At 44.0% G+C, this 15427-nt stretch overlaps 2 protein-coding genes across 2 annotated transcripts in view; both read left to right on the forward strand.

Moving 5' to 3' along the window:
- Nucleotides 1-358: 358 nt before the first annotated feature.
- Nucleotides 359-6039, forward strand: MIX23 (mitochondrial matrix import factor 23). The gene is made up of 4 exons (XM_057380885.1): nucleotides 359-517; nucleotides 956-1102; nucleotides 3155-3214; nucleotides 5004-6039. The coding sequence occupies exons 1-4, from the start codon at nucleotides 407-409 to the stop codon at nucleotides 5052-5054; spliced, it is 369 nt and encodes a 122-aa protein (XP_057236868.1). The 5' UTR covers nucleotides 359-406; the 3' UTR covers nucleotides 5055-6039.
- Nucleotides 6040-10898: 4859 nt separating this feature from the next.
- Nucleotides 10899-15427, forward strand: part of CSTA (cystatin A) — a 7354-nt gene continuing 2825 nt past the window's right edge. Inside the window, exon 1 of the mRNA XM_057380886.1 lies at nucleotides 10899-10964. Coding sequence (XP_057236869.1) covers nucleotides 10899-10964 — 66 coding nt within the window. The remainder of the gene's footprint in view (nucleotides 10965-15427) is intronic.

The following is a 15427-nucleotide window of genomic DNA, read 5'->3' on the forward strand; positions in this document are numbered from 1 at the left end:
TTAGGTTCATGCCCCCCAAAATGGTGGGAGGGTTTTATTCAAAGTTTGCCGTTTTGGTGCGGGTTGTGCCTGGTTTCCTGTTTGGAAGCAGGGACAGGAATTTGGACAGAGGCTCTTCTGTCCGTGCTGTCCACAGGGCATGGGGACTTCAGGGGACATCAGTTACTSACCCTCTCTCTGGCCTTTGCTGCCTAAGAATGCCCATTCTTTGCTGCCAAAGAATACCYACAGCACATTTCTTGCACGTGGGAATTGTTCCTTTGGTGTGTTTCTACCTCTTTGTAAGGAATCTTATTTAGTTTTCTATCAAAAAGCTTAATTGTGCATTTTTTTTTGCAGTAGACTCTTCTCAGAGATATAACCAAGCATCTCTCTCTGTTCTTTAAWACAGGAGCTGCTCAGGGTGATGAGGACGATCGATGACAGAATCGTCCATGAATTAAACACTACAATTCCAACAGCTTCCTTTGTGGGGAAGGTTGATCCTGGCCAGACGTGTAAACAGCTCTACCAGTCTGTGAGTGTGCACACCTTCCACTTTCAGCTCCCTTCCTGCTGCTTTGTGGTGTGCAGTGGCCAGTAAAGCATCCAAAACATTGCCTTGGTAGATCCTGCTTTGTCTCGCTCAGATTTTAAACTGCTTCGGTTTAAAACCACGTGGGGAAATTCCTTGTTGTGCAACACTGATCCTGTGAGGATCTTTTAAAAAGGGTCCTCACTTCCACTTTACTCTGCAAGACTCCTTCTCATGTTTACCTTTGACTTTTGATAACTTGCTAAGGGCAAGAACCACAGAATAGTCTGAGTTGGGTGTAGCTGCTGCATTGTTGTTTCCTACATGTGAACTATGATTTCTATAGGCACAGCAATACCATCACTTTAGAAAGTGTCTCTTTTAACTTACAACTCAGAGTTACTGATGAGTAACTGTGGCTTTCTTTCTCTCCCCATTTAGCTGATGGATGCTCATACCAACAGAGAAAGAATCATCAAAAACTGCATCTCTCAAACTTCCTCTGTAGTGAAAACTCTCAAAGAAGAGAGGGAAAAGTCTCAAGATGATATAGCATTATTAAAGCAACTCAGGAAAGAGCAGACAAAGGTGAGTGGTGAAGCTTTTTAGAGACAACTTAGAGAGGAGGAAGAGGGTATCTTTCCCAGATGGAAAGAATCCAAAGTGGATCCTGAGTCAAGCAGTCTTTTCCAAGGTTCTTATTGGCTCTTGTTGGGTCTTGTGAGAGTTATTTTCCCAAAACCTCAAGGCAGAGAGCTGCTTTTACCCTGCAAGGGAAGCATTTTCTGAGATTCTTTTACACAAATGCCATACAAAAACACATGTTCTTCCCCATGGTGGATTCAAACCTTCACTGACTGACACCACCAAGGCATAATTTACCTTTTGCTCTTTACAAGAAGCTCCCAGGCAACCTTTGAATTCTGCTTTTCCTTTATAACTTTTTTGCTGTTTGGTATTTCTTGGAGTAGTGTTTGGAATACCTTGTGATTATGTGAGAGAGACTTCTGGGTTTGCATAAGAAATTCTAATGTGCAAATGCCCTGTTAACCCTCTGGGTGGAAAGTGTGCTGTACCAGAGGTGATGGAGATGGAGGATCAGAAGTGAGAAAGGAACCCCACTGAAGTTCTCACCACAATTTCAGAGCCCCCTTTGTAAGGAAAAAGATACTGAGAGAACCACGTGACAGTTGAGCAGTTTTATTSTTAAAGCCTCCCTTATTGAACTGCTAACAAGCATCCACATTAATTTGGAAAACTAGAATGGTAGCTTAGTATTTTCTACAAATTTTGTTTGCAGAACCAATCTTTTAAATCATTTAGTTGCTGAGCCTGAAACATCTCACTGAAAGCACTAGGAGGATCAGAATGGTAGTGTTTAATGACTGGAGGTGGCATCAGATGTTAACAGCAATAATTTAGAAACATCTCAGAATTTTTTTTTTTGAGATCACCTCAGATTTGTACTTGTGATTTCCCTTTTTTTTCTGGCTCTCCATGGGAGTTGTGTTTTTTCTACAAGTTGGAAAAGCTGTCTTGTCAGAATACATCCTAGTTTTAAGACTGGGAGTTTCAAATACCTGTTCACTTGGTTGCAATACAGATCTCTTTTCCCTTGTTATATGTGTTTCTCTCATCCTGCTTATTGTACAAATTGGAGAACTTCATGCAAAATTACTGCTTCTGGGTCATTGAGGAGAAAACTTGGAGTAATGGTTTCTTTGAACTGCTAAAGTTCCTCTGAGTGTATTTTATAGACAGTCACTATGGATGCTGGATTTTTATTTCAAATAGTTTGAAATCCTGTGGAGTTGGGGAAAGCCCATCCAATGACTAGGTATCTTACCCATAACTTTTTTAATGGGGTTACTGTCTTGGCTTGCACCTGTTCACCAGGCCTCTAATTGAAACCATGGATTAAAAATGGATAAACTCTGACTCTTAGTCTGTTATGTTAAAAATGCCAACAAGAATCCATCCTAAATATGAGCAAAAATGGCAGATGTTTCTTACATCTCCTACTAGTGCTTCAGGACCAAATTACCTGAACACAACTGCCCCTTGGGGTTTCTAATAGGTGTAAAATAAAGGGATTCTTACCTTTCTCATGGGCTGACTGCTCAAGAGCTGTGTATTGTGGTAGTTCTTGCCAGAGCTTTTGCATCTGTGTAAAGCTGATTTGTCCYKCAGTGCTGACATAAAATAGTAGCAYGAACACACRTGATCAGACTGCAGTGCACAGAGTAGATGRCAAATGAAGCAGAGAAAGTGTGGTCAAAACCTTAATTTAAAATCCAGAATCCTTGCTGGATTCCCAGCTTTGCTCCCAGCTTCATAAATTACTCCAGTAATGCAAGAATGGCAACTCAAGGCTGCAGAGCTAACCCCAGCCCTGGCATTCCTCATACTGAGTGCTTGAATTAGGTGCAGTTATTCATGCACCATAAGTGTTAATCAGTTAATTGCTGGTAAATCTAGATGGGCAGTATTTAGGAATAGAGCCTATTAATAAAACCCTTTGGTTTGCACCACAKAGGAGGTGTGCAGGGGTTGGGAGCTGGAAAATTGCAATGGTAGTAAACATGAAAGGCTGCAGTGAGATCTGTTTGACAATAACCTCTTTATCTTTACTTTCTGCAGTTGAAATTGATGCAGTCAGAGCTCAATGTTGAAGAAGTGGTAAACGACAGAAGCTGGAAGGTAAAAGTGGTGATGTTTCACTTTAATTGTGGTGATGTTTCCCTTTAATCGTGGTGATGTTTCCCTTTAATCGTGGTGATGTTCTGTCCCAGCAGTCTGGAGCTGGGGGGACTGGTGCCTTATGAAGCAGGTTAACTAGAAATACTGGGGGAAATGTTTCAAGTCACTCATTTTCCCAGTTCTGGATGCAGCAGTCAAAGCTTTTCGGTTTCAYTGCAAAGGAAAGAAAAACATCTGATTTAGGGGGAAAGAAGGACTGTGGATTATTCCCTGTGTTCCTTTCTTCCCCTTGCTGAACACTTTGTAGACTTTTCTCTCGTGACCTCTCTTAAAAGCTTTGCTGGGCCTCTAACAATGTCAGAGGGATGGGTGTCACATTTGTCTGTGTCTGGTGCTGATCACAGCTCTGAGCAGAGCCAATGTGGGGAGGATGTGGCTGTAAAAGCTGAACCTTTCCATGATGGAGTTTCTCCAGGCCTGAGCTGACACTCCCTGTGCAAAGGGCAGCCCTGCTGTTCTGTCCCGTGTCAGCAGAGGGTGCAGATCACCTCTGGATTGATGGCCCCAAACTCTGTCTGGTGATTTTAACACTGAGCTTAAATTCTGAGGTGCCTGTATTGTGTCAYTGCAGTGTTTCACATCTGGCATCCTTTTCTGCTTTGGTGTAGCTGTTCAGAGCTTCCAACACTGCAGAGAAAACCCCTTTCCCTTTCTAAATGCAAAAAGAAAGGATTTTTGCAAATATTTAGTACTGCTGCCATAGTAAGATCAGCTGTAGAAACAGAAGATTCTATGAAGATAGAGATGGAAATAGTGTGTTTGTATAAAGTGTTGGAAAATTTCTCCAAAATTACAAGACCATTCACTTTGCATGTAAAGCCCATGGGAGAGTTCACAAAACCTCATATCCTGATGATGACAGGCTTTTGGGTCTGCCAAATCCCTGGACAGCTTGGCAAAACATGCTCTTGTGGGAATGCTGGTGGGACAACAAYCCCTGCCAGAGCCCCAGCTTGGTGTTCAGTGGTGCTTGTGTGGCTTTCAGGACTTGTGCCAGAAGAATTTGGATAAAAACTGATGAATAACTGAATGGCTTGTGCAGAGCACACCCAGCCTTGGTGTGCTTTGCTTTGGATTCAGACTGCCTTCCTTTAAACAGTCACGTTTCTTGGCCCTCCTTAGGGCAGGCCAGCAGCAGTTCAAGAGACATAAACACGATCCTCAGTATCCAGTTCTGGAAGCTAAATTTTACCCAGAGAAGGTGCCAGAGGTGAGTGAGGCAGGAGTGGTGTGCCCTTTACAGGGAGTGGCACAGGCAGGCAGAGCAGTGCYTTCCAGGAGCTCTTGCCCCTCTTTTGGCTGTCATGGCAGTGGAAAATGTGCTGCTCAGGAAAGGCAGGAATACAAATTTGAACACCAGAGTGAACTTAACAGAATGCAACCATTCAGGAGCCTTCACTGATTATTTACCTCCCKTTTAAAAACAAAAAGACATCAGCCTTTTTGGTGATAACAGGCTGCCAGGTTTAGGAGTCTGCATTATCTGAGGGAGAATATTTAGTGCTGTTCAATCTTCCAGCATCAGGCTGCAGACTCTGGATTTACTAAAGCCAGGACAGAAAGTGAATGGAAACAAAGGTCTTGGTTTCAAAGTGCCATTTACTGGTACATCAGGGCTGCTCAGCTTGAGATGGGTGCTGCATGAAGAGTTGCCTGAACTGTCTGTGAAGTTCTGCTCGTTTCCTGGATGGAGCTGATTTGCTTCTGCTCTTCTGTTTTGGTGTCTCAGGTATTTAATGAGCGGTGCCGAATTCACTACAAACCTCCGAAGAGTCAATGATGATGTGGGTATTTTCCATCAAGGTAGTCCATAACTATGAGAGCCAAACTGGAAAGAGACCTTGGGTGAGCTGAATTGGGACCCTCCAGAACCAGTAGAACCCAGTCTTGTTCTGTTTTGGACCTACTTACGTGAATTCTCAAGCTTGAAATGATTATCCTGTAATTAAGAGAAAACAACTCATCTTTTGTACAAAATATGTGAACAAATGAATTTTATAGTATTAAACCAATTTTCAAATGGAATGCAAAACTGGCATCTTTYTTGAACTTCTACAGTGATCCCAGAGGGGAAGAAAGAGTAAAACCCATCCTGAACAGAGAGAACAAGGCTCTCCCTAAGCTAGTGTCTGCTAAACTATCAGCAAATGTGTTTTTTTATGGAAATATTCTGCTAAAGTCTGAAAGGAAATAAAAATTGCAGACTGATCAAGTGTAGTAGGTTCAGCATCTCTGAAATGAGGAAGCTCCCAGCCTTGTTCTGAGCTGCTCAACACAAAGAGCAGTGGCTGTTACAGAGCTGTGTGTGGATAGAGGTTTTGCTGTTGTTCCTGTAATGCTGATGGTCTCCTCTGTTGCTGCCCTTTGGTCTGTGGCACCAAATTCTGGAGTTTTCCTTTATACAGGGAATGTGGTGCTGATTAAAACCACTTTGGATTAAAGACCAAGATGTGTCTCAGCTGGGAATAAGACAGTCCAGAGACCCATTTCTGTGTCTCCTTCTGAACCTTTAGGATTAGTTCTGAAGGTGAATTGTGTTTGAGCTGAGGAAACAGCTGATCCTGTTGATCCTGGCCATGGTGTTGTGTTTAGAAAGCTTTAATGCAGCACCCCTGCATTAACATGGCATTGAAWGACAGATAAGTAGGAGAAAGCTGAATTGCTGCATAAACACCTGTAAATTTTACCTTTTACTTTTTATTTTGTGTTTATCTCAGATTGGCTGACATTCAAGTGACCAGGTCTATGTGGTTGCCAGCTGGTTTTATTTCTTAGTGATATTTCTATAATTGAACTTCATCAGAGYCCTAAAAACACACTCCCTGTGTTGTAAACATTTTGAAATTCAGCAACAGCAATGAAATCACTGGATATACTCTCACATTTCTAAAGCTTGCATGTATAGAGTGGGAAATAACTGGAGCTGTGTAGCTGTGTTACTGAGAGCTGGCAAAGATCTGTGCAGCAGCATCTGTTTTATAGTTGTYTGTGCAGCAGAGACTCAAACTGCTTGAAGGCCTCTGATTTTTAGGCAAGAGGATCATTTCATCTCACCTTTTGAGAATGAGGCAGAAATATCCTTGAAGTCTTTGAGGATGTAAATCCTAATGTTCACAATTCATTTTTCTCCCTTTTTTTTTTGCAAGGTACTGCAACTGCTCTATGCAGAATTTTACTTGAGTTCGAGCACTCATTCTTGAAACYTTGTCATTGTTTTTCTGCAACTCTGAAAGCAGCAAATATGTTTGCTCTTCTGCTGCTAAATTCTTTCAATTGTTTATCATCAAAGTGTAAATCAAATACTGCTCAGAATTCTGGGCTGAATTGGCACCAATGTAATTTCCACAGGACGTGGTCAATTAAATAATGTTTGAGAAAGGCAGTTATGATTTCAAAGTTGCTACTTCAATATTGTAGTACTTCTACTACACGTGCCTAAAATACTTGCTCTTTCCAAGACTTGGATCAACTGCAAGGATAAATTTTCCTTTTAAGCCAGTTGTATGATACAAAGTTCTACAAGTGTGTACAGACTTGGATAAATAGTTTTGAAATGTAATCTTTTATTTCTGTATAAACTAGAGCCTGTAATGAGAATTAATCATTGTCTTCCTTTATCCATCCAGATGTTTGCTCAGCTCTTGTGGAAAAGCTTCTTCTCTTAAGCAGATGCTGTGATAAATGACCTGTGAAATGGATGTGATACAGAGATTTTTTTTTTGTTTGTCAGGAGGAGACTATGTTCAAAAACCCCAAAACCCACAAYCCCAAAAATCAGCCCTAGACAGAATTATTTTCATTTTGTATACAAGGCCAAACAAGTAGTCCCATAGAAACCTGAGCATGGAAATCTGACACCACAAGAAGCCTCCCAAATCCCAAACATCCCTTTTTGGGGTGTTTGCTGCTCACAYACAGAGGGTTTCTTTATTAAATTTGCTCTGAGCACAGGGGCTCTCTTACATAATCCATGGCAAATCACGTGGAGTGGAGGTGTTTGAACGTTGCTGTTGAACTCGATGGCACAGGAAGGTGAGTAAATGGAATTGCATGCCACACCTTGGGGCAGGAGAACATGGCTCTGCTGTTCCCAAAATGCCTCAGAGCTGCACGTGGAGTGGGGTTTTTGTCACGGGTGTGAGCTGTGTGCCACACTCATGCAGGCAGGTAAATCCTCTGTGCAGGAGGATTTCAGGATGTGTTTAGTCTGGGATTGAGCCTTGCTTCAAAGTTACCATCGAGGTGGTTACAAAATTACTGGCACTTTGCTGTCATATGGGTGTCAAATACTGGGCCCTACAAATAGCAGGATTTCATCCTTTCCCTGTTTTTTTTCCTGCAAGTAAAGGCACTTGAGCACTGCTGATGGCCCTACACAGAGTCCTGTGGGTGCTTTGCCCTCTCTGTGGGGCTTTCCCATTTTTTGGAATTGGTGCACAGAGGTGGGCAGATCCCATTTGCTTGGAAGGTCCTCTCAAGCTTGTGCACCTTTCATTCTGTGAAATAGAAGTTTATTTTTGCTGGCACTCAGTGCTGTTGTTTTCTGCAGCCTGTAGGCATGAAAAACTGATGAAAGAGGTAATTTCTTTATAGAACATCTTTAAGGGCAGAATTCAGTGGTCTTGAAGCAGAATGGTACCAGAGGCTCCACACAGGCTGGGTTCTGATAACTTTGTGCTGCTCAGGGAGAGATTTCTGTTGATCCTTGTTGATGTACAATGTCAGAAATCTTCTGAAATAAGGGTGGGTAGCACAAGGGGAAACTCTTTTTGCAGACCAGCACATTAAGTATCAGGTTTGTTGTTCCTGTGATGATGAAAACAGACCCTCAGMTGGTACATGAAGGGCTGCTTTCCTCTGAAGCTCTTAAAGACATTCAGACCATGTGTCATATCCAGTCMCAATTACATGTCACTGTGAAACCAGAAATCTGACCTTACTGACTCTGCTTTCACAATCATTTCTACAGAGCTGACTTCAYACCTGGTTTGAAAATTACTTGTAAATACRTAGCCCTGGGSTTTGGATTTTAGTGGKGTTTTTTTAATAGTTTATTTTGTTTTCTTTGTTTTGTTACAGTGCTGGTGTTTTCATCAACCATAGCTTAAAWTTTCTGAAATAGGACCAGGGAGTAGTGGCCTGCAAGCTGTAAAGATCTTGTTTCTTCTATGTTGGAATGGGACATGGTGCAAGATGTTTCTCAGCTTCAAAGCTGTAAGAAATGCCAGTGGTGGTGTCTTAGCAGAGATCTCCAAGATAACAGCAGCACAGTGACGTGAGAATTTGCCATCTGTGCTGATTGGGAGCGTGGGGTGGGCTGGATGTGACACCAGCCATGTCTCAAACCCTGCAGGGGGGACACTCACCAATTTATCAATGTTGTGCAAGAGATGGGGTGGGGGTGGCTGATCTTGGCATGGCAGAGCTCCAAATCCTGGCTSATTGCACCCAAAAGTTGCTGTGGAACAGGGGTGGAGGTGAGGGCTGCCCAGAATGAGCTTATCTTTGATCACAGTTCTGGGAAATGTCAGCACTTCAAAGTGACTTYGTGAAATACGTGTGCAGGATGAATACTGCATCCCAGTCTTAAAAATATCACTGGATTTTGGGACATCATTAGCACTGCCATGGAAAGGATTAGGGTTAGGGTTTTGTGCTCWATTTATTTGTTCCCAGACAGAATCAAGAGTTCTCCAGGAGTGTAGCATTGACCAGGGGATCTCAACATCCCTTCCCAAGGAAGTTTTTGGGATCTGTATCCTGGTGAGTGGACAGGTTTATAAAATAGCCTGTTTTAGCACAGGTCCTGTGTGGTTGTTGGACACACTCTGTGACCTCTGGCATTGAGCATGGTGAGCTGACTCTTCCAGTTCCTCACTTTGTCTGTCCTGCTGTGTGACTAAGGCATGAGAGGTGGAACTGCTTGATCCACATTTGACTGAATCAGCAGAGTCTTATGCAAAAGAAGGTTTGAGTTGCCATCAGCTCCACAARTCAGGCTGKGAGTAACTCCTCATGTGGAGAGGASAAGTTGGTGAAAGTGGCAGAATTCCAAACTTTTAACAGCTGTTGCTCCATTTATTCCTGAGAACTGAGATAATTTTTCTCTTTGTTCACAAAAATGTTGTCTCAGCACAATGATTTTTCCTCCGGTGCTTTTCATCYACTTTCATAGCACTGCTGCTCAAGTTTGGGRAATTCTGCAATATCTTTTTCAGTAMCATGCTGTAATACTCATCASTACTGTKGAGTGTAGGGCCCCTACAGCCCCAGTTTCTCAGTCTCAGGGGCTTTGTACCAAAAYCAGGCCTTGAAGTCAGATGTGAAGCACTTTTTTACAGTCTGTTGCATCACTTGTTATCTGTGAGGAGGAGGGTCAGTAGTRTGGGTAGGACACAGATCAGTTTGTTGCTGTGGCCATAAACCCACCTGTTTCTAGCAAATTCCAAGTGCTGATGGCAGCAGAAATRCCCATTGCCTGTGTGCAGCACAAATTCTCATTTCCCTGCTCCCACACTCATCCCTGGGGACTCACAAGGGTCTGCTCTGTTGCTCCTCACTCTGGAACAACATTGCTCACATTTGCTGGTGAGGGGATGGCAGGGATACCAACAGGAAGGATTTTTTTCTGTGGTCTTCAAGTGTTAGTTCTCCCTTAGCAGGGAGGGCTGATAGCACTTGTTAGCCTTTCCCCTGTGGGCTTTGAGCTTTGTACATTTGCATTCAGGAATGTGAGTGTGCCACGTGTGGCTGTAACTGCAGAATGAAAACTTCTTGATTATATTCTGATTAAATAAGTTATGAGTTTCAGCAACAYACCTTGAAATGAGGACAGCTGTTGTGTACACACTGCTCCTCCAGTGAGGGGGATTGTACTTTGTCTGCAGTTAATTGGCACTAGAGGTAAAAAGTAAATTTTATTGCCTATTCAGTTGCTATTATGAGTGCCTTAATRCATCTCTTGGTTTGATGGGAAAGAAGCAGAAATACCTTATTTGCAGTACTTACTTGAACCTGGCATTGAATTTTTTTCTACTTCTGGTGTGGGTGTTTACTTGGAACTTTTCTGGTCAAGTCACTGAATGTCAGATGCTGYCTGCTGTGGTTTCCCCACTTAGAAGGATATTAAGACAGTGCAATTTCAAGTTGAATGGGACCTGCCTTAAGGAAAGTATTGCATCTTTTCTTCTGATCAGGAAAGGTGTTGAGAAATACTGGGTGTGTCTCTGATCTGTTTCCCAAGGTCAGCACAGTCATCTGCACATGGGTGGAGAGTCAAGAGGTTCCTGCTTCAGCCAAAACCAACTCTCTTAAGATGTGGGTGACTGGAGGCTGATATTTGATTTTATTTTTAATGTGAGGACCGTAAACACTTCTTGAAGTGCTTTTTACATTTACCATTAATATTGCCAGTGCTTTACATTGCTTTTCCCCAGTCTTTTCCCCCATCTTTCTCCTATTTGTCTCCTCCAGTTCAGTAATGGTAGGCTCCATGTGTTACAGATCACATGATTCCATGACACATATGTGTGGATATAAGTGAGACACCTGGGGACTCTGCTCACACTGCTCTGAACTCCTGTCTTCAGAACCACASGTCATTTGAGAGAAATCACCCACCAGCATGATGACTGGAGGCTTATCTGACACCAAGCCAGCCACTCCAGAGGTTCAGCAGATTGCTAACCAGGTGAGTTGCACCTTGTCTCTAGATTAACTCTTGTTTACAAAGAGATCATTCCTGCAGCCAGTGTAGAGCCTGGGAGACTGAGCCAGAGTTTRAACTGAACAAGTCTGTGCTGAAATTGGGAATTCCCTTGACTGGCAGTAAGTGTTTACTCAGCATTCTGTGTAGCCAGTGCCCTGCTAAGGCTGAGACAAACAATTTCTCTGTCTTCTTTTTGTCCATGGCCAGGCATGGCACTGGCTACCTTCACCTCATGTCTGTGTGAAGTTCAAAGCCCAGCTCTGCTATGCCAGCACTGAGCTCGCCTRTTTGAAATGAGAGCTGGCATATTGGAAGGGAAAGGTTTTACCTTTAGTACCAAAAATGAATTTACCTTTAGCACCCAAAGAATTCATTCTTCAGTGAAGGACTGCATAGGGCAAACCACATGCTCGCATGCAGGAAAGAATTCTACATGCAGGACAAAGGTRTTTTTAAATTGTGTGTTCCCTGCTGGCAGGAGGTGTTTTCTGGAGTCAGGGCTGTGATGCAGGTGCTGCTGGTGGGACAAGGAGAGCTTGGCACGAGGCAGAGCAGAGTGAGCCCAGTGCCAGTGCTTGGTTACAGGCAGTGGTCCTGTCCTGGAGCACTGTGTGAGCAGCACCTCTGCAGATCCTTTCATGCCCTCTAGTGCAGCAGGACTTTTTAAAGGAAGTGTAAAATGCATGCTGAGGAGCAAAACAGGAACATGGCTTGGGAAAACTCCTATCTCTCCCATCTTATGCTCCCACCCTCTTCACCCTTCTGGCTGTGAGATCAGCTCTTCTCCCTTTGGTGATTACACTTAGGTGCTCTTTGAGGAAGCAAAAATAGGAAGTGGTGGGACTGAAGGCATTAGCCAGTAGTGCTGCACACTCGCTGTGCCCGGTGTTTGGGGCTCCCAGATCTCTCCTTGGCTGTGCCACCGAGGACAGGATCTGCACTGGCACCTGAGACCAGGCAGCCCAGCACTCTGACAGGGTTCTTTAGTTCACAGCTGGAGGGGGTAACATTTAACATGCAGTTTACTTTTTTGAAGATATTCCATGTTCCACGAGGGTTCTGATTTAGCAGAGTGATACAAATATACTGGTAACTTGATACAGGTCTAAGTTACTCTTTCCAAAATGTAGCAACTGCAGTCCCAGTTCCCTGAGGACACCAGTGCATTCAGCACTCTGGGTCTGTACAACATGCTCCATGTCACCACACTGGGCATCCTCAGTCCTGGGGAGGGAGGTGAGGGTTGAAGTCAGCTCTGCCAGTTGTTTTCTTCAAAATTCTTCTGTCACTGATAGGGTTTTRTACTCAGGGTTGGGCAGAGCCATGTGTTCACTCCCCCCATGCTGCTCTGGCTAACTCAGGGGGRCATTCACTTTCTTTTATTGAACACCACATGATCCCCTCAACTGACACAGCTATTTATCACACACACCCTGTGGTCCCCTTTGTGTTGAGATAAAGTCAGATTATTTACAAAATAATGACTGTGGTCAGTCACAGCCTGCATTACTCCCTGACTTTCATGGGTGGCACATTGCCCTCCCCAGCTCCACTGGGCCTTCTTCCATTGCAGGGCTTTATTGGGCAGTCACAGATTTGGGGACACACACTTCGGGGAGGGCTGCAGTTTTGGGTAACAGCTTTGTCAGAGGACAGATGATTTACCACAGAACAGAAAGAGAAATGAATGATCTACAGTTCTCTGGGTTCAACAGCTGGATTACTTGGGAGCAGTATCACTGTTCCTTCCATGCTGGCAGGAATGTTTGAAGGAGCAGCACTCAGAGATGAGAAATTCCCTTTTACCYATGCASTGGAGACCATAGGGAGGGAYTTGYAGTACCTTTGTRTATTTGCCATTYTTGTTTCCTCATGTTTAAGATGGGRCAGCWGAGGGCTGTGAAATGTAATGAGTCTTTGAAATGCCTCCAGACACTGAGCTTCATTTTCCATGTTGGGCTGATTATTTATGGGTGATCAGAAGTCTTGCAGTGTGTATTGGAGATGAAACCACAGCACCTRGGTATCAGTGAACAAACAGGCACTAAAAAATGTGAATCTGGCTTCAAGCAGTGCTAATGCTCCCAGAAYACAGGGCAAATATGGAATCTGAAATGTGGACGGTACAGAGTTTCTGTTAGATTCCAGAAAAGTAGTGATCCTAATTTTGGTGTTCTTTTGTTCTCAGTAGCTTYAGGAAAATGAAAAGAAATTGTTAGTTGCTCTTTATTTTCTGCAAGGTGAAATTTCTGCCCTGTGCTGAGAGCTGGAGGGAGAGCTCTCCCTGGTCCTTTCTCCCCTTGCAGAGGCTTTGGTATAGTTCTCTAAGGAAAATCTTCTTATGTWGAGGAAATCCTGCTATGCTTCCAGCATAAGTGTCACCCTTTCATGAAACAATTCTCTGGGATTTTATTTTATTTTTTATTTTTTTATGCTATGCAGAGAAGCAATTCCTATGATTTCAGTGAAGTTGTGAAGAATATCTGCAGACTTTGGGATGCTCTTGGGGTTACATAATTATTTACTTACACCTGTGCCTTGTCTCTGGTCATCATTAGTGAGCTGAGGAATGTTATTTGTTCAGTCTCCTTGTTTTACAGCTGCTGCCCAAAACTGAGGAATGTTTTGGGTTTRGGGTGCTGTTAGATATTAGGAATGTTGTATTTTTTCACCTGAGGATTAAGGAGCTGTTTGCCTGCTTSATTTTACTGAAGGCTCAGTCTGTAAATAACAAATGGGGGACAGAGGAGAGAGCGTAAAAGTGGACAGAAGTGGATTTGTTTTGCTCTGTGAGGGGAATATGATGTCCCAAAAGTTGCAAATTAGGAACATTCTAGGAGGCCCCTGTCCCAGCCAGCTGGAAGGGTGTTGGCAATAAAGTTTCCCTCATTTGCCAGAGTTAGCAGCTCTGGAGCTCAAAGTATGGCTGTCAGTTCCTGGGGATAGAAACCCTGTGGAAGCTGCTCAGCAGAAGAGCAGAGTAAAAGATCATGAGGAAGCTGAATAGGATGATAATTTCTGGYTCTCTGGAAATGATCTGGATGCTCCTTGCATGCTTTCTGTGACCTTCCTGCTAGGAAGGAATGTCATGGGAGTGGCAGCTCATGTGCATGTGCTGAGAAGTGAATGAATTCTGTGCGTTCCTGCCAAACATGTGGGTGCTGAGGAGTGCTGAGGTGCTGCCAGCCCTGCCCAGGACACCCTGAACAGGCTGACACTGGCACTGCTCCTCTGCCCAAACTCAGGAGAGCATCCTGCCATCAGCATGGGTGTCCTGTGCAGAGGGGCACCGTGTCACCCAGCCTGGCAAAGACTGGCTGTGCAGTGTTCCCGCAGTGATCATGAGATGAGAGAGTTTTTAATTCTTGGAGAAGTAAGGAAGGGCAACAGCAAAACCACTGCTTTGCACTTCTGGAGGGCAGATTTTGGCCTCCTGGGGAGACTGGTCGAGAGAGTCCCTTGGGAGGCAATCCTGAAAGGCAGACAAATCCAGGGAGGCTGGGCAYGCTTCAGGAAGCAAATCCTAAATTTGCAAGAGCAGGGTGTCCYCATTGCCAAAAGATGAGAGTGGGGAAGGAGACTGGACTGGCTGRACAGAGAGTTTTGGCTGGAACTYAGAGTAAAAATAGAGTTTATRTGCAGGCAACTCAGGAGGATTACATAGGTATTGTGAGGTTATGAAGAGAAAAAGTTAGAAAGGCAAAAGCCCTATTAGAACTTCAATCTGGCCACTGCCAAAAGAGATGACAAAAAGTGTTCTTAGGAATACATCAGCACCAGAAAGAGGGCTAAGGAGAATCTCCATCATTTGCTGGGTGCTGGGGAAAGCCAAAACGTTCCCTGGATGTTGGGAATTGTCATAAAAAATAAAGAAAAGGGACTGAGGTACTTATGCCTTAGCTAAGAAGGCTAAATCATGAATAGTCAGACCAGTTATTCTCAGGGTTTCAGCTCYCTGAGCWGGAAGACAGAGACAAGGAGCAGAATGAAGTTCTCCCAGTCCAGCAGGAAACAGTGACCTGCTTCTCCACTGCCACATGTGCAGATGTATGAGGTTGGATGGAATCCTACTGAGGGAGCTCATGGAAGAGCTCTCCAAACCACTGTCCATGATTTACCAGCAGTCCTGGCAAAGCAGGGAGGTGTCAGACAACCAGGGGGTGGCCAATGTGACACATATCCATAAGAACATCTCCAAGAGTAGCAGGGAAGAGAATGCAGGGAACTACAGACATGTCAGGGTGACCTCAGTGCTGGAGGAGGTCACAGAACAGCTCATCCTGAATGCCATCACACAGCACGTGCAGGGATTCAAACCCACCATGGGTTTATGCAAGGCAGGATCTGCTTGACCAACCTGATCTCTTTCCATGACAGATGACCAGCCTAGTGGATGAGGGAAATGCTGTGGATATTGTCCTGGACCTCAGTCATGTCTTTGACAC

The sequence above is a fragment of the Malurus melanocephalus genome, unplaced genomic scaffold (genome assembly GCF_030028575.1).
Source record: "Malurus melanocephalus ecotype Western Australia unplaced genomic scaffold, MMel_1.1 scaffold_476, whole genome shotgun sequence".
NCBI lineage: Eukaryota > Metazoa > Chordata > Aves > Passeriformes > Maluridae > Malurus > Malurus melanocephalus.

Excerpts from the sequence above, each read along its gene's own strand:
- MIX23 (XM_057380885.1), top strand. The coding sequence starts at position 407 with ATGAGGACGATCGATGACAGAATCGTCCATGAATTAAACACTACAATT. Across the intron at positions 518-955 it reads GTAAACAGCTCTACCAGTCT|CTGATGGATGCTCATACCAA; the intron begins GTGAGTGTGCAC and ends CTCCCCATTTAG. Across the intron at positions 1,103-3,154 it reads TCAGGAAAGAGCAGACAAAG|TTGAAATTGATGCAGTCAGA; the intron begins GTGAGTGGTGAA and ends TACTTTCTGCAG.